This window comes from Pristis pectinata, chromosome 32 (assembly GCF_009764475.1).
Source record: "Pristis pectinata isolate sPriPec2 chromosome 32, sPriPec2.1.pri, whole genome shotgun sequence".
In the NCBI taxonomy this organism is placed as follows: Eukaryota; Metazoa; Chordata; class Chondrichthyes; order Rhinopristiformes; family Pristidae; genus Pristis; species Pristis pectinata.
In genome coordinates, this window is record NC_067436.1 from 12088571 (window position 1) to 12113512 (window position 24942).

Below are 24942 nucleotides of genomic sequence, written 5' to 3' on the forward strand. Positions count from 1 at the left end.
CTCAAAATGAGAGAAAATTATAGGCTCTGTCAACTTCTAAAGTTGCTGTTTGTTCTCCAAGAATGTTTGTTGAACAGGGTTGGAATGTAGAAAATTTCCAGACTATCAATTTCGATATGATGTGCTTTACGATGAGTCCCCATTGCACTGTGCCTCATTTGGTATTGTGGTTCGCTTTGTTACAGTAAAAAGAATCCACATTTTTTAGAAATGATTGGTAAGAACAAAAACATGCCCTGTAAGCTTTATTTATGTTACATAAAGAGGCGGCGTTGAACTAATGACTACAGAAAGGGAAGCAAATTTAATTTAAAGGGATCAACAAGTTGAATCAGGGACTTAATTACAAACTGTTAAATGACAACTTGATAATTCATGAATTCTAGAACATGGAATGTAGAACGGTACAGCACGCGACAGGCCATTCAGCCCACAATGTTGTGCTGATCCTGATGCCAATTTATACTAAATGTCCTCTTCCTGTGCACCATCCATACCCCTCCATAAATTCTACATTAGAGACCTTGCATCTCCACACATCCACTCTTGTTGCGATAGCTTTGTCACAACTTCCACATCAACTTTTGAAAATGCTACATCCATATTTAAAATGGATGATGCCCATGTAAGCAAATCACACTACATCTATACCCTCTCTGCTCTGCTCTTGACTGATGGAATCTGCAGAGGGTGTTAAACACAGTCCAGTCTGTCACAGGCTCGTCACTTCCTGCCAACCAGTCCATCTTCATGGTGCGTTGCTTCAGGAAGGCTAACAGTATCATCAGAGATGCCTGCCACCCTGGTCATTCCCTTTTCTGTCTTCTACCTCCTGGGAGAAGGTACAGGACTTGAAAGCCCAGGCATCCAAGCATAAGAACAACTTCATTCCCACTGCAATAAGACTCTTGAACCAATCACCTCTTTCACATCCCCCTCCCGGAGGTGCTGCCACATTCTCGTACTCTACCTCTCTCTTCCACTATTGTCACTTTAGTATTTATTTTGCACTCCTTCAGATTGCATTACAATCTTTACACCATTCTGCTGTTTTGTGCTCTTGTTGTATTTATTGTTACTATATATACTGTTTACTCTGTGAGCTTCATGTGAACAAATAATTTTATTGCATCCTGGTATAAATGACAATAAAATAATCTAATCTAATCATTGATATTGGTGCTGCATCACCTCAGTCTTAGTTCTTCCAGCTCCTCACCGTGGAAAAAGAATTGCAGGCTCCAACCAACCCTAATTCTCCTAAATTGCTGTAAAGCTTACTATTAATATGAAAACACAAAATGAACATTTTACGGTAAAGGACAGGATATACATTTAAGAATTGTGTTTGCTCTGGTCTAATTTTCTCCACTTCTCACGAAACCTGCTATTTTCTTGACTTTCTCCATCCAATGCAAAGTCACAGATAACATGTTTACAGAATTTCTAGCTAATTAGGTACAGCCACTTCCTGCTGAGGGTAAGATGCAGAGTTGATCCCCCAGCAAGATGTTTTTAATGTCTTCACAGGGACCAGGTAGGCTGCAAGAGCCAGCCATGGGTTTGTTCTGCGTGAGATGGACTGAGTCTCACTTTAGCCCATTGTAATTCCGGTCACAGTGGTGCAGTAATTAGTGCTGCTGCCTCCCAGTGCGACAATGGCTAACACAAGGGGACATAATTTTAAGGTGATTGGAGGAAGGTGTAAGGGGGATGTCAGAGGTAAGTTTTTTACACAGAGAGTGGTGGGTGCATGGAACACACTGCCTGCAGAAGTTGTGGGGGCAGATACATTAGGGACATTTAAGAGACTCTTAGATAGACACATGAATAATAGAGAAATGGGGAGCTATGTGGGAGGGAAGGGTTAGATAGATCTTAGAGCAGGATAAAATGTTGGCACAACATTGTGGGCCAAAGGCCCTGTACTGTGCTGTAGTGTTCTATGTTCTATTAATCCTAGAGTCATACATACAGCATGGAAACAGGTCATTTGTCCCATCATGTCCATACTGACCAGTGGGCACCCATCCTTACCAATCACATCTTCCTGCACTTGGCCTGTAGCCTTCAATGCCTAAGTGATTCAAGTGCTTGTCTAGAGATTTCTTAACTGCCGTCAGTGACTCCTCTTCCAGCACTCTCTCCAGCAGCACATTCCAGGTACCCCCACCCCCCACCCTCTGGGTGGAAAAGGTCCCCTTCAGATTCCCTCTGCATCTCTTCCCCTTCACTCTAAATCTTCGTCCTCCAGTTTTGTTCTGGTAAAGGGGCAAGTTTACTGCAGTCCACCCTATCTATACCCCTCATAATTTTATATACCTCAATCATGTCCTCTTTCAACCACTCCAGGAAAAACAGACATAGCCTCTCCAGACTTACCTCATATCTGAAACGCTCCATCCCAGACAACATCCCGGTGAATTTCCTCTCTCGCACTATCATATATTTCCTATAGTGTGGTGACCAGAACTGCACACAGTACTCCAGCTGAGGTCTGACCAATGTTTTGTAAAGTTGGAGCATAACCTTCCTGCTCTTGTATTCTGGATCCTGACTCCTGTGCTGTCTGTGTGGAGTTTGCACGTTCTACCCGTGACTGTGTAACTTTCCTCCAATATCCCAAAGGCATTCTGGTTGGAATGAATTTCATACACCAACTATAATGTACACGTACAACTATACACCAAGTTTAGTGCTACTGATCAGGAATGATTTTCTACGCAGTGGTATTGATGATTGTAAAGCAGTATTTGTGCACGACACTTAGCAGATTTTTAAGCTGTGCATTGAAAGCAGTATCTCTCTAGGCAAGAGTAGGGTCTTGAAGGGTATGATAAGGCAAACAGAAGAGAAATTACCTAGAAATTTACCCCCTCCCACAACCAAAGCGTTTATCTTTCAATATAGTGAGGTCAGTGGGTTCTACTTTATTGCATTTACTGACTTCAATGAGTGAATTTTGGGGAGACAGACGAGTGCTTTGACAATACATATTGTGCACTTAGCATTATTAATGGGATAGCAGTTTTTACTTTTACAGGGAGTCCAAAACAGTGGGTTATAAGTAAGAGAGAATCTCCAGTAAATCCAGGAGGGAAGTCAGAGGAGATCCCTTTTACCTCGAGAGTGGTTCAGATATAGACTTCACTGCTACACAGAGTGGTTGAGGCAAATAGCTGATTTGTAGTTAAGTAGAGGCTGGTCAAACTTAAATGGAGAATAGAACAGATTTCGTTGACAGATGTGATGAATTAATGCAGGAGGAGGTTTGTATAGAGCGTAAATATTAGCACTGGCTAGATGGGCCAAATGGTTTGCTCCTGTGCTGTAGATTCTATGTAAATTCTCAGTAAAATATAAAGGTAAAGCCATGCATTAGAAAAGTTTCTCAAGTTAAACTAACTTTTTCCAGAGATCTACTAGTGGTGTTCATACTGCTGCAGATACAGCTTTTGATGCAACTTCATCATACTTGTTCTGTTGGGAAAGAAACTGTGCCACTAGATTGCTCTACATTGCAAAATCTTCCAGCACAACAACACTGGCTCTGTGAAAATTCCAGAGAGGACCTTCCACTTTCAAAGCTGAATGCAAAATATTACATCTCACTGAAGCACTGAGGGAGGGAGGGAGAGAGAGAGAGAGAGAGTGGGAGAGAGAGAGAAAGGGAGAGAGAGAGAGGGAGGGAGAGAGAGAGGGAGTGCATAGAGAGACAGCGAAAAGAAGAAGAGAGAGAGAAGAGCGACAGAGAAATGCGGAGAGACTGAGTAATAGAGAGATAGACAAACAAACAGAGGAAAAAGAAGAGAGGGGGGGAAGAGACAGGGTCGGCAAGGGAGAGAGAGTGAGAGACAAAAGAAGAAAGAGAATGAGCTGGCCTGAATCCTAGGAAGGCCAAAACATCAGCAGTGCCTATAGTGACAGCTCTTTCGGAGGCAAGCCCAACAATATATTACAGTGTGTGTCTGTTTTTACAGGGGAGCTGTGCAGCTGATCTATACCGACACCCACAGCTCGATGCAGACATTGAAGCAGTGAAGGAAATTTATGGAGAAAATTCTGTCTCTGTCAGGTAAGTCTTTAGCGTTCTGATTTTTCAAGTGTTGCAGAACTGATGGCAATTTTTATTACGGTTATTTTCTGTCTGACATTTTGCTTGTCATTTTATGAGTTTCTTTAGGGAATAGGATTCTTCTAAAACAAAAAAACCCTACTTAATTCATTTTTAGCTCCGTTTTTCCTCGCTTCTTGCTTCCAAGTTTTATTCTATTTGCTCAAAGGATGGAATAGTCTGGGACGTTGATTTTCCCAGTGCTGCCTTCATTGCTGTTTCTAATTACCACTGCAGTATGGGACTGGCCCTGTTAGTTCTACCTTTCCCTCTGTCCAAAGATGGAGTACTCTAATCCTACAAAGGGTTCAGCCTAGCAGGTGAGGAGTCTGGTCCAAACTTGGAGTCAAACTTATACCCTCTGAAAAGGGCCTCAAACCTGCACTTTCACATATACTTATCAGGCCAGTTAAATCAAAGTTGCTTGTACCTTTTGTTTTTAAACCTTGGTTTACTCACTCTCTTCAACTCACACTCTTTTTTATGATTACAATTAATAATTTGCAATACATGAGTGTATTCTTAAAGTGCACCAGGTATATCAACCAAATTTGTACAATGCGTTTCACTAGTTAGGGGCTTTAAGAACAATGCGATAAGTTAGTGCTGTTAATTTACTGCCCAAGAGAAACAGTGTGTTTTGATCCATATGCTCTCAGTACATCTTCCAATCACTGCTCCCTCCTCACACCTCACAGACCAAAGCCTCCCTAAATTGGATCACTGCTCCCTCCTCCATCACAATATCTCTCATCCACTCATGGTTAATGCATCTGTAGATGTTCTGCATATGCACAAAGTGAATTGGGCAAATGTAAGGTGACGTTCATTCCTTGTATATTCAGTGCGGAGATCCATAGATTTTTGGATACAGGCCATTTCCCAGGTTACAAATGCCTGACTTATGGACACCCCTACATACGAGTGAGCTCCCATAATATTATTAAATTCAGAAGTCCGACATACATAGATACATTCCTTCCTACGAACAGCAGAACTAGTTCTCTCTCTCTCTCCCTCTCTCCACTTTTAGTAATTCTTCTTTCTTATCAGTCTGATGTGCTTTTGATGCCGTTCTTTACAGTACTGTGGAGGTAAGGTTACCATAACAAATATTTTTTGTGTATTTTCTGACTTATCGACAAAATTAACTTAAGGATATCTGTAAAAACAGGATCTGTTCGTTCCCCAGGGACGGCCTGTATTAGGGAGATTCAGGGATATGGGGTCAGTACAAGAAAGTGGTGCTGAGGCAAAGGATCAGCTGATTTTATTGAATTCATTTTATTGAATGGAGGTGCAGGTGCCAGGGATCAAGTGACCCGACTTCTTCTTATGTTTTTTAGGTTCTCATATATTTCCCAGCCCTGTGAATTACAATGGCCAAGAATAAATGAAAGTAGATCTGTCTATAAATGAAAGTAGTTCTATCTGGTCATCACACTAGGAAAAGCATGGTTGTACTGGAGAGGGTGCAGACCAGATTCACCAGGATGTTGCCTGGGATAGAACGTTTTAGTTATGTGTAGAGGCTGGGTCTGTTTTCCTTGGAGAAGGGGAGGGTGTGGGATGAACTGTTAGAAGTGTACAAAATCATGGGAGGTATAGATAGTAAGAAACTTTTCCTTAGAAACATAGAAAACCTACAGCACAATTCAGGCCCTTCAGCCCACAAAGCTGTGCCGAACATGTCCCTACCTTAGAAATGACTAGGCTTGCCCATAGCCCTCTTATTTTTCTCAGCTCCATGTACCTATCCAAAAGTCTCTTAAAAGACACTATCATATCTGCCTCCACCACCATTGCCGGCAGCCCATTCCACACACTCACCACTCTCTGAGTAAAAAACTTACCCCTGACATTTCCTCTGTACCTACTCCCCAGTACCTTAAACCTATGTCCTCTTGTGGCAACCATTTCAGCCCTGGGAAAAAGCCTCTGACTATCTACCTTGTGGCAGAGATATCAAGACGAGAGGGTATAGGTTTAAGGTGAGGGGGTCTGAGGAAGAATTATTTCCTCCAGAGGGTGTTTGGAATGTGGAACATGTTCCCTGAGGAGGTGGCGGAGGCAGGTATTCTCACAACATTTAAGAACCACTTGGACAGACATTTAAATCACCAAGGCACAGAAAGGTTACAGACCAAGGGCTGGTAAATGAGATTACTGTAGATTGATACTTGACGTCAGCACAGACATGGTAGGAGCTTTTCTGTTATATGACTCTATAGGGGAAACTATTTTGAAGATTTATAAGCATATTCACCTGATGTAGCCTTGCTTCAAGGTGTCTTTCCTACATCTAGACGCCTCTGTCAATAATAATGTTATATCCTTAATACCCTCCTAACTCTGATCTGCATGTTACGCCGTGACACCATAAAACACAGCAGTAGTTTCCACATGTGAGCTAATGCTGCTGCTTCACCTCAGCACCACCTGTCTTGATCCTTCCACTACAGAGGATTTTATTGCCCACTTTGTGTTGCAGTGTTCTGGAGATGAGGTGGGGTGTGTAAGCAGTGGATCATACAGCAAGCAAAGTCAATTTACTTGGTGAACTGAGTCTACTTGAAGAGCAGCAACTTCTCCCAGCAAAGGGAGGGTAGTTCCTCCAGGAAAATGCAGTGAGTGAAGGACGTTTAAAAATAACTGGGTGCAGACCTTGTGTTGCTTGTGGTCACTGGCTTCTTCCCCCAGCCCATGCCATGTGTCCTAGCATGGTCTTGGCAGAGTCCTCTGTGAGGATCCTGGCTCCTGATAATTCAGCACAGTGCTGTGCAGTAGAGCAACCATCTCAGCACAGCCAGCTGCTCTCACACAATGGCTTTGACAGCCAGTGAGTCCCCGTCATTATGCTCATCACTGCCAAAGCTTTTATTTGGGTCCATTGAATGTTTGAAAAGACCTTTGACATTCACAAATATTAAATGACTCTTGGAATCCATTAAAATAAAGAAAATAATCAAAATATTAATTTTTTGAAGCATTTGAAGGGGTTGGATAATATTGAGCAGACAGGCCGATATTCTCTGGAGCTTAGAAGAATGAGAATTAATACGAGGTAAAGGTATAGCATTCTTACAGGGCTTGAGAAGTTAGGTGTGGAAATAATGTTACTCCTGGTTGAGAAGGAATTTCTTCAGCTAGAGTTTGCACGTGGGATGCTGTGGAGGTTTAGCTGCTGTGCATATGCAAGATCAATAGTGTTTTGGATATGGAGACAATCAAGGGATATGGAGTTAGTACAAGAAGCTAGGGTTGAAGTAAAAGATCGACCTGATCTTATTGAATGGTAAAGAAGGGACAAGGAACAGAATGGTCTGGTCCTGCTTCTGATTCATGATCATAGAGTCATATAGCACAGAAATAAGCCCTGTGGTCCATTGTGACCATCAAGTACCTTTCTATGCTAATCCCATTTACCAGCACTTGGTCTGTAACCTTTTATGCATTGGTGATTTAAGTGTTTGGCTCAATACTTCTCAAATGTCATGAGGTTTGTTCTTTCTGACTTGGTGTGACATTGATATAAAAGGGTACGGAGCCAAGACTGTTAGATAATATTAAGATGTATATCAGCCAGGATCTAATTGAATGGTGAAACAGGCTCAGAGTTCTTTTTCCAAAGGACAACAAGTGAGAAAGCCCAAAGTTAGGTTATGACTTACCTATTCTAAATATTTCTTTCCACAGAGAATATGGAACGATTGATGATGTGGATGTGGACCTCCACATTAATATGAGTTTTCTTGATGTAAGTAATGACTCTAGTGTCACATGACTTCAGTTTTGCATAGTTTTGATTCATAAGATTAACGTAAAAGATTGGCGTGCGTGGAATAAAATCAGTGGAAAAAACTATGGTATTAAATTATAACTATTTAAAATGCTTATAACAATACAGCTTAAATATAAGAGAGGGACACAAAAGACTGCAGGTGCTGGAATCTGGAGCAACACATAAGATGCTGGAGGAACTTAGCAGGTCAGGCAGCATCTATGGAGGGAAATGTTCAGCCGATGTTTTGGGTTGAGACCATTCATCTGTACTGAGGAAAACTTCTTCAAAGTGAGTATACCTTGAAGAGACTTTGCAGTGGAGTAGCAAAATGGGGACACAAGAGAGTGCAGATGCTGAAATGCTGGTCCAGATGAAGGGTCTCGACCTGAAATGTCGACTGTCCATTTCCCTCCACAGAAACTGCCTGACCTGCTGAGTTCCTCCAGCACCTAGTGTCTTGCCCCAGCTTAAATGTAATTTTATTTCATGTAGGTTTGGTGAAAATATATCTAATATACAAGGTGTTGCATTTCCTGCAAGTGCAAACCTTGATTCTTGTAGCAATTTTCCTTTCAAACATTGGTAACAACTACCCTCCTGTGATAACACAGTCTACCCACTGTTTGTGAGAATGTTCTACCTAGAATGTGCTGCCAGGGGAATTGGTAGAAGCAGATACAGTGGCAACGCTTAAGAGGCATTTAGACAGAGGCGTGAACAGGCAGGGATAGAAGGATACAGACCATTTGCAGGCAGATGGAATTAGTTAGATTGGCGTCATGGTTGGCCGTTGTTAGATTGGTACCATGCTTGGCAGACACGGTGAGCTGAAGGGCCTGTTCCTGTGCTGTAGTATTCTATGTTCTATGTTTAGGGCTGTAGATTAACAAAGTAAATGTTCTTGCTTCCGTCACAGAAAAGTCAAAAGAACCTAAGAGATGGACGCAGATTTGGCCCCATGCACATCCTTTGCAGTTTAGCTAGATCATTGTTCATCTCTTGTCTCAATCCACTTCCCTCCACAAACCTCATATATATTGAGTCATAGCGTCATAAAGTCGTACAGCACAGAAACAGGTCATGCTGACCGTTGTATTTATCTATACTAATCCCATTAACCCGCTTTGGGTTGGTAGCCTTCTATGCCTTGGTGGTTTAAATGCATGCCTAGATGCTTGTTAAATGTTGCGAGAATACTTTCCTCTATCATCTCCTGAGGCAGCACATTCCAGATTCCAACCACTCCCTGTGTGAAAAATTCCCCTCAGATTCCCTCCAAACCTTCCACCTCTCAATTTATACCAATGCCCTCACGCTTTAGACACACCCACCATGGGAATAAGTTCTTACAATCTACTGTATCTGCCCCCCCTTAAAATGTTGAGGTCGCTCCTCAGCTCCTCCATTCCAGGGAAAACAACCCCAGCATATCCAATCTCTCCTTATAACTGAAATGCTCCAATCTAGGCAACATCCTTATGAGTCTCCTTTGCACTTTCTCCAGTGCAATTTTACTTTTCCTATGTTTTGGCCACCAGAACTGCACACAATATTCCAAGTGTGGCTTAACCAATGTTCCATAAAGTTGTAACATGACGTTCCTGCTCTTATATTCTGTACCGTGGCTGATGAAGACAAACACCCCACGTCTTCTTCACCACCCCATCTACCTGTTATCTACCTTAATTTTCAAATTTTCGGTCTTAAATATGCTCAGAGACTGAGCCTCCACAGCCCTCTTGGGTAGAGAAATCCAGAGATTCATTAGCAACAAACAATCTGCTAGAGGAACTCAGCCATTAGGAAGGCAACCATATTTTGGCCTTTATTTCATGAGGCTTTGAGTACAAGTGTAAAGCACCATAGTGCAATTATATTAGGCCTTGTTCAGACTACACCTGGAATATTGTGCCCAGGGTTTTGTCTCCCTACCTAAGGAAGGAATAACTTGCAACAGAGAGAGTGCAAGACTGGATCACCAAATTGAAACCCTGATGCAGGGTTTCAACCTGAAACATCGATTATTCCTTTCCTCCCATAGGTGCTGTTCGACCTGCTGAGTTCCTCCAGCAGATTGTTGCTCCAGATTCCAGCATCTGCAGTCTCTTGTGTCTCCAAAGATTCGTTGTCCTTTAGTTAGAGAAGTTTCTTATCATTTCTGTACTGAATGACTGATCCCCTATTTTAAGACTATGACCTTTGTATTTAGACACCCCATCCAGGAATACATCACTCCTGATCTACTATAGCAAGCCCCATAGGCATTTTGTATGTTTCAATGAGATCACCTCTCATTCCTCCAAATTCTAATGAATATGGAGCCAGTCTGCTTCATCTCCCTTCACAGGGCAGTCACTCCCCATCCAAGAATCAATCTGATGAGCCAGTCTTGCACTTTCTCTATTGCAAGTTATTCCTTCCTTGGGGAGGGAGACAAAACCCTGGGCACAATATTCCAGGTCTGAACAAGCCCTGATATAATTGCACTCTGGTGTCTTTACACTTGTACTCTTGAAATAAAGGCCAAAATATTGTTGCCTTCCTAATGACTTGGGGTATCAGTGTGCTAATTTTTAGTGATTTGTGTGTAAGGATCATCCAGATTCCTCTGAACACTGACACATTTCAATCCCCCACCATTCTACCAAAATGGATGGCTTTCAGACAAAGACAAACCTTATTCATTGTTTTCCTAATCTGGCCTCTGTGATAAAGGCAGGAACCACACATTTACAGGCTTCTGCATGTCTACATGAATTTGATATGCTTTGGTGCTCTCAGACAATGGGTATAAAGGGAAAATCTAGCTCCAACACAGCAAATTCTTTCCTGTTATACATTACAATTATAATCTAGATGTCAAATTCCATGAGAACAAAGTCTCAAGTGGTAATAATCTCTGGGCAGGAAAGATTATTTTAAATTTCTTTCAATTTTTCTTCAATGATACATTGAACACACTGCTTTATATAGGTTTTCTTGTTTTGTGAAACATCTCAATTACTTTGCATAGTACTTTCACATACTAATAAGTGTCTCAGCATATTACATCATGCATTCTAAGAAATGGAAGCTACTAAGCCCTTAAACCTGCTCCACCATTCGAAAAAATCATGAGCAATCCTATCCCCCGGGTTTATTTAGGTAGCTGATCCCGATTTACTCTGATCCCTTCTTGGCCTTGAACTGAGCACCTGTACCTCTCTAAACATAAAAGTTTGAAAAGACACAAGATCAGCATGAGTGAAAGATTTAGGAAGCTCAGGTGGGTTACTGGACTGCCTGGCTGAGGCTCAGTCAGTGCAAGATCTACCAACTATCTGGCCAAGTCTGCTCTGTCAGCTCACTTAACATATAGGAAGCACCGATCATCACTACGATGACAAAATCACTACAGAAACAGAATTTCATTGAGAGTCATTGAGTCACAGAGCACAGACACAGGCCTTTTGACCTACCAAGTCATGCCGAACATTGAGCACCCATTTACACTAATTCTACACTACTCTTATTTGATTCTCCCCACATTCCCATCATCTACCCCAGACTCGACCAATCACTAACAATTTACTGTGACCAATCAACCAACCTGCACATCTCTGGGATGTGGGAGGAAACTGGAGCACCCAAGAGTAACCCACACGGTCACAGGAAGAACATGCAATGTGCAACATGTAGTGCAATGGTAAAGGAATTGAACTAACTGTGATAATGTCAGTAAAGGAAGTATAAAAAGCTCACTGGGTGTAAAAGGAGTAATTGAGCCAACTCTATAAGATCCCATGTCTATCCATGGCCTCCTCTACTGCCATGTTGACGCCAGGTGCAGGTTGGAGGAACAACACCTCATATTCTGCCTTGGGAGTCTCCAACCTAATGGCCTTAATATCGATTTCTCTAACTTCCGGTAACCCCTCCCCTTCTTTTTCTTTTCCCCACCCAACTCCTTTGTCTTCCCTTATTCTTATGGCTTCTTTTCCTCCGCCTTGATGACCTGCCCATCTCCTCCCCTCCCCTCCCCCATTATTCCATGGTCCACTGCCCTCTCCTACCGGATTCCTCCTTCTTCAGCCCTCAGTCTCCTACCTATCACCCCTCAGCTTATTACATCTTCTCCCCCTCCCCCACCCACTACCTTCCCCCTCTCACCTGGACTCGCCTATCGCCTGAACTCGCCTACCCCCTGCCTGCGTGTGCTCCTCCCCCTCCCCCCACCTTCTTATTCTGGCTTCTGCCCTCTTCCTTTCCAGTCCTGATGAAGGGTCTCGGCCCGAAACGTTGACTGTTTATTTCCCTCCATGGATGCTCCAGCACTTTTTGTGTATTGCTGTAAGATTCCTAGTTTGCTTGGGGATGACTGGGACTTTTGTTTTCCTTGTTGCTTTTGTTTGCACTGCTGAGACAGAGGAAGCTAAGATCTATGTGAACAGCACGTCACTTCCTCAGCTTGTGTTGTGTGGAATCTGCACCCTCTCAGGTGAAGGTTAAGTCAAGTTGAGTTTATTGTCGTGTGCACAAGTACAGTGAAGTGCAGTGAAAAACTTGCAGCAACATCACAGGCACGTAGGTACAGAAAACACACAGAATATAAGTTATAAATAAATTATACAAGGCAGTGAAGAATGAGAGAAAAGAAAGACTGTGCATAAGCAAGACAGTGCAAAAAAAAGACACAATCAGAGATATCCATGGTAGTGCAAGGGGTGGTCTGTAGTGTTCCATTGCTGAGGTAGGGTTAGGGTTGTGCAGGTTGGTTCAAGAACCTGATGGTTAGCAATGTACCAGCCAGGAGCTCACTCTTCCTGGTAGAGGGCAGGAGGAAGGCAGAGCCTGGAAGTGGGAGTGAGAGAATAGAATGTAATAAAACACTGCTTCAGATCCCACAACAGATACAAAACCTTCATGGATTTCTCCAACCCTGAACCATTTTGGGACCACTTGCTTAAGCCTGTGGGGGTGGAGGGAAAATGCAATGAAGCTTTTAAAATAAAATGAAAGAAATCAGGTTCTGTGGTACTCTTGGGCAGCTAACAAAGAGTTTAATTTTCTGGGCTTATTAAATAAGTCTGGTGGTCTGACCGCTGCTGTTAATTTATTGCAATGCTGTTAATTCTGCATTGGGATTTCTTCTTGGCACACCCATCAACTGCTGCTGACTTGTTGACCTACGAAGGATTTGGTAGCTGCCAGTGGTAGTTTGGTGCAGGGTTTCAACCCAAAACGTGGACAATTCTTTTCCCTCCACAGATGCTGCTCAGCCGTTGAGTTTCTCCAGAAGATTGTTTGTTGCTCCAGATTCTAGCATCTGCCGTCTCTTGTGTCTCCAGTGGTAATTTGGGCTTGGTTGACATTTAGTAGCAGTGCCTTTCACTCCCCTGCTATCTTCCATACAGAAAACAGCTGGATGGTATTATGAGAGGATGTGTCTCATTTCACCCGTGGAGGAACTATACTGATTAAGTTATACGTGTGAAATGCCCAGTCCCACCATTGTAACTAGGTCTTAACTGCTCTCTGAAATGGCCTAACAATTCACCCAGTTCAAAGATAAAAACAGAAAATACTGCAAATATTCAATGTATCAGACAGCATCTGTGGAAAGAAAGTTAGTTTCTAATCCTGTTTGATGAAAAATTATCAACCTGAAATATTAAGACTACATCTCTCTCCACGGATGTTGCCTTACTTGCTGAGTATTTTCTGTTTTTATTTCAGCGTTTCAGCATCTGCAGTATCTGCCTTTTGCATTCAGTGTGAAGGGATGTGCAAGAAATGCTGCCCTTAGCCCTGACACCCACATACCATGAACAAGTAAGGGACCCATGTGCACAGTCTTTTTCCCAGGGTTGGGGAATCAACAACTAGAGGGCGTAGGTTTAAGATGAGAGAGGCAACGTTTTCACCCAGAAGGTGGTCCATATATGGAACGAGCTGCCAGAGGAAGTGGTTAAAGCAGGTACATTAACAACATTTAGAAGACACTTGGACAGGTACATGGATAGGAAAGGTTTAGAGGGATATGGGCCAAACGCAGGCAAATGGGATTAGCTTAGATGGGAATCTTGGTCGGTATGGACCAGTTGGGCCGAAGGGCCTGTTTCTGTGCTGTAAGACTTGATGACCATGTTTTGCACTTTAATTTTAGGCTATTATGCAATAATGTAGAGGAAAACTGACAAACATGCAGACATTTTGTGTACTTCACTCCTTAATTTACGAACGCTCGATTTACAAATGTTCACCCTTACACCAATGACTCTTTGGAGAATGTGTCTTCAATATGAAAAGCCATTTATTTATAATGAATAGCATGGAACTTACTGCTGAAGGAAATACGTTATACCAAAAATGCTTATAATGCATCATGCCCAATCTTTCACTTAAGAATTTTTTCCAAGATTGGTATTGGTTTATTATTGTCACTTGTACCGAGGTACAGTGAAAAGCTTGTCTTACAAACCGATCGTACAGGTCAATTCATTACACAGTGCAGTTACATTGAGTTAGTACAGAGTGCATTGAGGTAGTACAGGTAAAAACAGTAACAGTACAGAGTAAAGTGTCACGGCTACAGAGGAAGTGCAGTGCAATAAGGTGCAAGGTCACAACAAGGTAGATCGTGAGGTCAGAGTCCATCTCATTGAAAAAGGAACCGTTCAATAGTCTTATCAATACTTTAATAAATTATACACAAAATATAAGCGGGCGTGTTATAGCTCCTGGCTGTTTTAGGATCAGATGTTAACTATTGACTGGAACCGTGTCTAAGGACCCACCTGGGCTTGCTTATGTAATCGATACAATTTGTTGATAGGAGGAGATCGCAACAGCCTGGAAAGTGGTGAGGATAGAGCCCATTATACTCAGACTCAGATTCTCTCTGTCACAGTACCTGGATGGACCTGGTAAGTGTCATTCATGAACTTCACTCATTTTCTCTTGAAAACTACCAGAACCATCTGTTTATCAGGCTCTTCAGTTTTGTTTGAACTTTTTTGATTCACTTTTGGGATCTGGGCATCGCTGAATGAGGCCAGAGTTTATTGCTCATTCCTTGAGTCCTTGAGAAATTGGTGGCGAGCTGCCTTCATGGACTACTTCAGTCCGTCTTGTCAAAGTCGAGTTTATTGTCATATGCACAAGTACATGTATGCACAGGTGCAATGAAAAACTTACAGCAGCATCACAGGCAGAGAGCATCAGATAAGCAGCATTCACAAGAAAAACATATATTGAACAAATTATACACAATTTTTACAAGAATGAACACAATTAGAACAAAAAAAAGTCCATTTTAGTGCAAAGTGATCAAAGTGGTCATAGTATTGCTAAACTGTAGAGATTAGTGTTGTGCAGGTTGATTCAAGAACCGAATGGTTGAAGGGAAGTAGCTGTTCTTGAACCTGGTGGTGTGGGACTTCAGGCTTCTGTACCTGCTGCCCGTTGGTAGCTGTGAGAAGATGGCATGGCCTAGATGGGGAGGATCTTTGATGATAGATGTTGCCTTGAGGCAGTGCCTTATGTAGATACTTCCGATGGTGGGGAGGGATGTGCCCTCGATGTCTTGGGCAGGTGTTCCCACTGTGGTGTTGGGTAAGAAGTTCATGATTTAGACCCAGCAATGGTGAAGTATTGTTGATATATTTCCAAATCAGGATGGAGGTCACCGGTTTGACAGATGCTGTTGGGTAGCCTGGGTGAGTAGTTGCACTTGACGCTGAGGGACTACCTAAAAATGACTCCATACCGAGTCATCTTTAGTTAAGATGCCACTCCCTACAGATGCTACATTACACAGTACCTTGAACATTAAAATCCCAAGGACAATATTCAGCTTTATGTTTGAAAGCCTGTTCAGATAGGGAATGTAGACTTTATGGCAATCTGACCATTGCACTTTTGCTCCAGGGTTATTGCACAGAAGTAAAGAATTTTATATGTGATTGAAGGTTTCTAGAACTGGCCACACTGCAAATATAATTAGTATCCACCTTCTCATTTTATTTCTGAAAGCAACTGGAGAGGTCTTCTAATAATGTTCTACAAATTTGAACAGATTCATTTTGAGTTGATTTAAATGTTATATTCCATGCTGTTCAATAATTGAACCAGGTTAGGCCTCAAAAGGACTGCACTGGGAGTGCTTGTTTTCACTAATTTCTTGACTAGGATGTCTGATGTTTCACTCAAGGACTAGAGCTGATATTTTCTTGTCTAACCATTCTGACCAACATTAAATGGGGAGGAGGGAGTTCTGGTATTTTGGCCAATGTTGCTTACCCGCCACAAACATTAATTGATAACTCAGAACCAATCCCAGCATTACAAAGGTGGCCTGTTTCTAAATCTACTTCATTGGTTTGAAAGTGCTTTGGGACAACCCAAGGCCATAAAAGGCGCTATATAAATGCAAGCCTTTCTTCCTTCATATGAACAAAGTAGCAGTCGGCCTTTGTAGATAGTGTAAAAGATTGCCAAAGGATACAGTGAAATATGAAGTTATGATGCATCTCTATAGAACTCTGGTTAGGCCGCATTTAGAGTATTGCATGCAATTCTGGTCACCTCACTATAGGAAGGATGTTGAGGCTTTAGAGAGGGTGCAGAGGAGGTTTACTAGAATGCTGCCTGGATTAGAGGGCATGTGCTATCAGGAGAGGCTGGACAAACTTGGGCTCTTTGCTCCGGAGAGATGGAGGCTGAGGGGTGATCTGTTGGAAGTGTATAAAATTATGAGGGGCATAGATAGGGTGGACAAGCAATAGCTTTTTCCCATTATTGAGTGATCCAATACCAGAGGGCATGCATTCAAGGTGAGAGGGGGTAGGTTCAGAATAGACGTGAGGGGTCCAATTTTTACTGAGAGAGTGGTGGATGCTTGGAATGCGTTGCCTGATAGGGTGATGGAGGCAAATTCATTGGGGGCTTTTAAGAGGGTCTTGGATGGGCACATGAATGAGAGGAAAATAGAGGGATATGGGCATTCTGTAGCTAGGGGGAATAGCTATTTTCACACAACATTGTGGGCCAAAAGGGCCTGTTCCATGCTGTACTGCTCTATGTTCTATGTAATATAGATCCGTTGCAGATTTGGGTGGAGAAGTGGCAGATGGAGTTTAACCCGGGCAAGTGTGAGGTGTTGCACTTCCAACTATCAAATGTAAAGGGAGTATATATAGTTAACGGCAGGGCCCTTAACGACGCTGATGTACATATGGATCTTGGGGTCCAAGTCCATAGGTCCTTGACAGATGCCACACAAGTTGATAGGGTGGTAAAGAAGGCATATGGCATGCTTTCCTTTATTAGTTAAGGCACTGAGTTCAAGAGTCAGCTTTATAAAGCCTGGTTAGGTGGCACCTGGAGTATTGCATTCAATTCTGGTCGCCCCATTATAGGAAGAATGTGGAGGCATTGGAGAGGGTGCAGAAGAACTTTACCAGGATGCTGCCTGGATTAGAGGGCAGGTGCGATAAGGAGAGGTTGGACAAACTAGGGTCATTTTCTCTGGAGTGGTGGAGGCTGAGGGGAGACCTGATAGAAGTTTATAGATAGACTAGATGGCCAGTATCTTTTGTCCCCAAGGCTGAAATATCTAATACTATAAGGCATGCATTTAAGGTGAAAGGGGGAAAGTTTAAAGGAGGTATGCGAGGCAAGTTTTTCCACACAGAGAGTGGTGGGTGCCTGGACTGCACTGCCAGGGGTGGTGGTGGAAGCAGATATGATAGAGGCGTTTGAGAGGCTCTTAGATAGGCACATGAATGTACAGACAATGGAGGGATGTGGACCATGTGCCCACAGAAGGGATTAGCGTAACTAGATGTCATTAGCTTATTTAGTTCGGCACAACATCTTGGGGTGAAGGAACTGTTCCTGTGCTATGCTATGTTATATATTCCATATTCTCTTCCCTGCATTTCAAACTGAAATCCTTTGCAGTATTTGAGAGAAGTGATAATACTTCATCTATAATCAAATCTTGCTTTGTTGCACCAAGTTGTTCAAACTCAAACCACCAAAGCATTCAAAGACTTCCTTTGCTTATTGAGCTTCACTAATATGACCCAATGGAATGTTTGGCAGAAGAACTTATCTTTTGTACAAAAACAGTGAAGTTCTGTAAAACCTCTATAAAACACTGGTTAAGCTGCAACTAGAGTGTTGCATCCAATTCTGGTCACCGCATTTTAAGAAGCACAAGAGGGTCCTCGAGGACATACAGACAATATCTACTGGAATAGTCCCATGGATGAAGGTTGTAGCAACAAGGTTATACTGGAGAAGCTGGGGTTGTTCTCCTAAAGGCTGGGGGGTAGAGGTGTACAAGATCATGACGGGTTTAGACGGGCTTAATAGAGCGAACCTGCCCCCTTTATTGGATGGTTCATGGACCAGAGGACACAGATTTAAAGTGATGGGTGAGAGATACAAGAGGGATATGGGAGTGGCAGAGAGTTATGAAAGACTGAAATTCATTGCCTGTGGGGTTGGTAGAACCAGAGGCAATCAGTGCTTTCAGAAGGCCATTGGCTAGGTACTTAGTACTATGGAATAAGAATAAAGGAAGTTTTCTGCAGGGACATGTCATGGATGTAATGGGCTGAATAGCCTCTTTCCATACTATAACAAATCTATGTTACATGTGTTATCAATGAAATTTCAGAAGCGATGTTAAAAGTTCTTACATTACATCATATCACATCATATACCACGGAGTAAACCTACCTTGAAAATGTTGTGATTTTTTTAATCACCCAACAGAACCATCAGTAGATGTTTTCCAACCGTCCAACAAAGAAGGATTTGGTCTTGGACTACAACTAAAGAAGTAAGTATAGCAATCTCCACCAAACGCCTTTACTAAGCCGGTCATTATCATGTTGCTTTTTGTGGGATGTGGCTGTGCATATATTTCCACGGCAGTATCGAAGTTTATTAAAGGGTTATGTGGGTGATGTTACGTAGCTGTTGTAGACTGTAACTGCAAGACTTCTTTTCTACTATATTTTAAAAGAAGATTATCTTTATATGTAACTATGTAGCCTTAGATAAGTCCCCAATGTAATAAAAGTCTTGAAAATCAGATGAATTCCCTTTCAGAGATTTGCTTAACTATTTCCCCATCACATTACAGCTGATTGCAACTCTATTTTTTTAAATAAAAAAAACTTTCAAGAAGCTCCATTACACAGAATGGAGATTTGGACATTTGTACATTTGGTTGTATTTGTGAAGTACACACCTCAAATAGATTGTGTGTCCTGAACCAAATGTGGTTCTCTTGACCATCCTCGAACTTTAAAGAAGGTGTGGTATCAGTTGTGGTTGAGTTTGTAGACCTCATGCCTCTGGAGAAGAATGCTTTGGGCCCCAAGTCTTGATCTGTAGACATAGGATAAAATCTGAACTGGCTTGGTACTGAGGGAGTGCTATAACTCTCAAAGTTGGGGCACTCTCATGGGTAGTATTGAGGGAGCACTGTACTCTCAAGGGTGGCATTCCATTGGATTGAACCTTAAAATGAGCTCCCTCCTAGGTGGATATAACAGATACCTAGACATTTGTCCATTTCATTCTCCACAATATGTTGTACAATACTTAACTGACTAAAACTAATCTAGTCATCAGCTGTTGTGCTTGATACTGATGCGGAATGGAAGAATATTCAGTGTCCCAGCACTAATAGCTCTTGCCCTGTTCGTAACTCAATTGACAAATAAACTATGTCAATGTTAAGTCCAATTGGGAGTTCAGAAAACATCTCTGGGTAGAGAGGGGCGAGAGTGTGGAACTGGCTCCCACAGGCAGTGGTTGAAATGAATTGAATAGATGAATTTAATGGGAGGCTTGACCATGAAAGTAGGGTGAGGGGAACAGAGAGTTCTGCTGATAGATTTAGATGGGGCAGGACAGAAAGGAGCCTCATGGAGCTTAAATCCGGCATGCATTGGTTGGGTCAAATGGTCTGTATCTATGCTGTATATCTCACAATCTCACAACTCATTATGAATACCAGGTAAACTCTTCTTAAATGAAATAATTGAAATAAATTTCCTCAGTTTAAGTCACCTGAATATCTTCCAATGGCTGAACATCTTTAATGGAACGACTTCTTGATTCCTCCGCTGTAAATAGTTCGCGCGTATGTCGGTTTCCAATAGCTCTTCCGAGTAATTTACGGCAGCTGGGAGCAGGTTTGATGAGTTTCTCAACCGTTGGTCCCATAATCCCAAGGCAACCATGACTTGCCATTGTTGGTGGTGGGGAGGAGGTGGGTGGGGACAGTCAGATGATCAGCCAGGGCATTAAATACAAGAGTAAGGAGGTTATGCTCCAACTTTATAAACTATTGGTCAGGGAAAAGTTGGAGTACTGCGTGAAATTCTGGTCAGCACACTATAGGAAGGATGTGCTAGTGCTGGTGAGGGTGTGAAGGAGATTCACCAGGATGTTGCTTGGGATGGACTGTTCAGTTATGACGAGAGACTGGAAAGGCTGGGACTGTTTTCCCTGGAGAGAAGAAGGTTGAGAGGGGACATGATTGAGATATATCAAATTATGAAGGTAAACCCCATGTAAAGATACTGCAATTATATACAACACATGTATGTATGTATATATACTGCAATTATAGGGGAGACTGCAGGAAACTTTTCTCCTTATCAGAGGTGAATAAAACTAGAAGACATAGATTTAGGGTAAGGAGTAAGAGACATAGAGTGAGACCTTTTTCACCCAGAGGGTGGTGAGTACCTGGAACACACTGCCAGAGAGAGTGGTGGAAGCAGATTCACTGACAGCACTTAAGAATTATCTAGACAAGCTCTTGCATCGCCCAGGCATAGAAGGCTATGGGCCAAGTGTTGGGAAATGGGATTAATACGGGTGGGTGCCCAGTGGTCTTCGTGGATGTAGAGGGCTAAATGGCCTGCTCCCATGATGTGTGACTCTATGATGGAGGAGGGGTAGACAATGGTCAACGTCTCGTGTTTCGTGTTTTGCAGGATTCTGGGAATGTTTACTTCTCAGCAGTGGAAGCACCTGAGCAACGACTTCCTGAAGCACCAGCAGGAGAAGAGGCAGAGTTGGTTCAAATCCAGCGGCGCAGTGAAGAAATTCCGATCAGGGCTCAGCATCTTCTCTCCCATCCCAAAGTAAAGGGCAAATGGAGCTTGGCTGTACACTTGTTAAGACCACAGGGCTAGGGTGAAACTCACTTGGCTAGAATAGAACAAGGTTACTGGCTCTAATTGCTTGTCCGTGGAGGTCTGATTACATGACCTCCCACCTCTAAATATCATTCCTGATTAAAAGACTTCTTCCCCCACCTCCCCCAATATTGCACTTAGTCTTGTCACTGACAAAGGTAAGTATCCAAAGAAACTGTGTAATGTTATTTTGACCAGCGTTGTTCGCAGGAGTGTCTAGGGCCTCAAGTTTCCTTTTTTGCTGAGAAATTCAGGATTGGGCAAAATTGTTGGCTGTCTTTAGGAACAAAAAGATGGCCCCAGGAGTGTGAGCTGAGGCTGGGGTTGGGGAGGGAGCAGAAGTAAGGAAGGGCTTGGGCCAGAGGATCGGAGGGAGGTCTGGGCTGAGCTGACAATTGGCCAACAATCAGTGGCAGTAAGAGGCAGAGAGAGGGGTGGGGGTTGGAAATCATGGCCTCCGCTGTGGGCCTCTGGAACTTCAGTGTCAGGCAGATGGGGGGGGGGGGTGGTGGTGGTTTGGCTTTGATGTCCATCAGGAGAAGTAGTGGTGAAGAGAAGAGAAGGAAAGTTGTGTGAAGGTATCAGCAATGACATGAGAGTGAAGAACTGGGGGTATTGGTGCAGCATTGAGTGGAGAGGCTGGTGACCAGAATGGTTAGATATAACTAAAGGTACATTGGATGGTACTGAGCTGGCAAGCTCTAATTCACCTAAAGCACTCAATGAAAGCACTCCTGGGACAACCCGGTACAAGTCCCCCTACCATGCTCTGAAAGAAGCATATCCTGGAGAATAATGCCATCCTCAACACAGAAATCAGATTGGAGGTGCAACAATAACTGAGGGAAGAAATGGCTGGTTGAATTTCCAAAGAGACATGAAATGAGCCAGAAAAGACCTTTATTTCACTCTCAGAAAAGAAAACAGATTTTGATTGCATTAGCTCTGGAAAAAATGAGTGTTATGCAATTGAATTACTAGGCAATTTAGCTTTAAAGCAAGTCTATTATGTACTATTGATGGATAAAGTTATTTTTGTTAAGTTTCTCTGAGATGATCATCCTTTCCTTCACATAGTCACGTTCCACTTGTTGGGATAAATAAGTAAAACACTAGAATCATCAGGTCTTTAAGCAGATAGTAATCAACGGATTGAAAATCTAGTTGTTCAGATGATGCCAATTAACAGTCACTTTTGTTGTCCCACTAATAGCTGAAAACTTCTCTCTCTTTTTATAGATCTCCGAGCTTTCCCCTCATCCAGGACTCTGTACTAAAGAGTAAACTTGGGGTTCCGGATCTCCGAGTCAATCGCATCATTAACCGTTCCATCTCTTGCACTATGAAAACCCCCAAGCCAGAGCTCTTTGGATACCCCTCTGCCAATCAGGCAAGTTTCTGTTAATCCGCTATCTGAACCTTTGGAAATCCCAATGGTTCAGCATCTGGCTCACCAGGTAATGTTGGCGTGCTCCAATTCCCCAAGGCTCCAGATCGCATGCACCAGGGCTCCAGTTCCTGCGCTCCCTTCCATCTCACTGGACTCCGGTTCCAGTGTCCCCTTCCAACACACCAGGGCTCCAGTTCCTGCGCTCCCTTCCGTCTCACTGGACTCCGGTTCCAGTGTCCCCTTCCAACACACCAGGGCTCCAGTTCCTGCGCTCCCTTCCGTCTCACTGGACTCCAGTTCCAGTGTCCCCTTCCAACACACCAGGGCTCCAGTTCCTGTGCTCCCTTCCATCTCACTGGACTCCGGTTCCTGCGCTCTATTTTAACTGGCCAGGGCCCCATTTTCCACACTCCCTTTGAACTTACCTGGTTCACTGTGAAATTTATTATAATACTATGTAACATCTACAAAAGTGAATTAAAAATGTGTTGGGGTATTGATAGGAATAACAACATTAACCCTGAAAATTTGCTAATCAGGCATCAGCAGCATGCTCGATTATCGGAGTTTTACTGCAGTCAGTTCATTGCAATGGCAAAGGGTTACGTAAACCTTGCTGAGTAACAAGAATTTCTACAGCTGCACAACAATGACATTTGGCTGAGTTGGTTCAGTTTCAAGTCAAGCAAAGTGGACTATGACCAACAACAGCAGGATGTCATTCTTTTTAACAGTGTACATTGGATCTTGATACCAACTCCCAGGTGAAGGGTCTCGACTGGAATCTTCGAATGTCCATTTTCCTCTGATGATACTGCCTGACCTTCTGAGTTCCTCCGGCAGTTTTTGTTTTGCAGACCAACTCCCTTTCTGTGGGTGTTGCCTGACATCATTTGCCCCCCAACCCTCATGTCATTGGTAATATGTACTGGGACAATTGCTAATGGAAGATTTCTATCCATTAGAACTATTAGACTGGGTCAGGATTTGCTGGAATGGCCATCTTATGACATCTATATGCACTTCACCATCCCCTACATCCAAGAACAACAAGGGCAGCAAGATCAAGGGAATACCACCACCTACGGTCTCCCCTCCAAGTCACACACCTTCCCAACTTGCCAATAAACCACCATTCCTTCCCCTTCACTGCTTTGAACTCCTCGGACTCCCTAAATAGGGCTGTGGAGGAACGTTCACCACACATACTCCAGTAGTTTAAGAAGGCAGCTCTCCATCACTGCTGTAATGGTCACTAGACCTGGGCAATAAATGCTGTCCTTGTCAGTGACACCCACATCCCATATGTGAATCAAAATAAAAAACTGATTATGACAATACTCCGATAATCCAGTATCCGATTGTTGGGAAGTCCCACTGATTTGGCATCACTCATTAGCACACTATCCACTATCCACTGATCTGCCCACTAGTCGGGTCAGCTGTGTATTACTGGGAGTCTAGGGCAGACGTGTGGCTCGGATGGGATTCGGAGTGTGGGCTGGGTGTGTGCCAGGATCTAGAATGGGTGGCTGGGATCCAGAGTGTGTGCTGGGGTTCAGAGGGCTTGTATGTTTCAGCTTATTCTGATACCAGAGTGAACCCACTCCCTTCAAACTGGATTCACTGGAAAATTTATTATACTGTTGTGTCATATCTTAAAAAAAGTGAAATAACAGTGTGTTGGGGTATTAATTGGAGTAACATCCAATAGTCCAGAAAATCTGCATCACAAAGTCTGAGGGTGGGGGATTATCGGCATTCTACTCTAGTTAGGCTTTGAGTGAATAAGATAAGATATCTTTATTAGTCACATATACATCGAAACACACAATGAAATGCATCTTTTGCGTAGAGTGTTCTGGGGGCAGCCCACAAGTGTCGCCACGCTTCTGGCGCCAACATAGCATGCCCACAACTTCCTAACCTGTACGTCTTTGGATTGTGGGAGGAAACTGGAGAACCCGGAGGAAACTCACCCAGACACGGGAAGAACGTACAAACTCCTGACAGACAGTGGCCAGAAATGAACCCGGGTCGCTGGCACTGTCTGTCATTGCAATGGAGCATTGGAGAATGAGGGTGATTTTATAGAGGTGTATAAAATCATGAGGGGAATAGATGGGGTGAATGTGCACAGTCTTTTTCCCAGGGTTGGGAGATCAAGAACTAGAGGACATAGGTTTAGGTTGAGAGGGGAGAGATTTAATAGAAACCTGAGGGGCAATTTTTTCATGTAGAGGGTGGTCAGTATATGGAACGAGCTGCTAGGGGAAGTGGTTGAGGCAGGTGCAATAGCAACATTTAAAAGACACTTGGACAGGTACGTGGATAGGAAAGGTTTAGTAGGATATGGGCCAAATTTGGGCAAATGGGACTAGCTCAGATGAGAATCTTGGTTGGCATGGACCAGTTGGGCTGAAGGGCCTGTTTCCATGCTGAA

General features: G+C 43.0%; 1 protein-coding gene across 1 annotated transcript in view; it reads left to right on the top strand.

Annotated features, from left to right (window-relative positions):
* Nucleotides 1-24942, top strand: part of LOC127585132 (protein mono-ADP-ribosyltransferase PARP6) — a 122652-nt gene that overhangs the window by 52500 nt on the left and 45210 nt on the right. The window contains exons 5-10 of the mRNA XM_052042314.1: nucleotides 3981-4075; nucleotides 7811-7871; nucleotides 14713-14803; nucleotides 18663-18729; nucleotides 20906-21055; nucleotides 22349-22499. Of these exons, the coding sequence (XP_051898274.1) occupies nucleotides 3981-4075; nucleotides 7811-7871; nucleotides 14713-14803; nucleotides 18663-18729; nucleotides 20906-21055; nucleotides 22349-22499 (615 nt within the window). The remainder of the gene's footprint in view (nucleotides 1-3980; nucleotides 4076-7810; nucleotides 7872-14712; nucleotides 14804-18662; nucleotides 18730-20905; nucleotides 21056-22348; nucleotides 22500-24942) is intronic.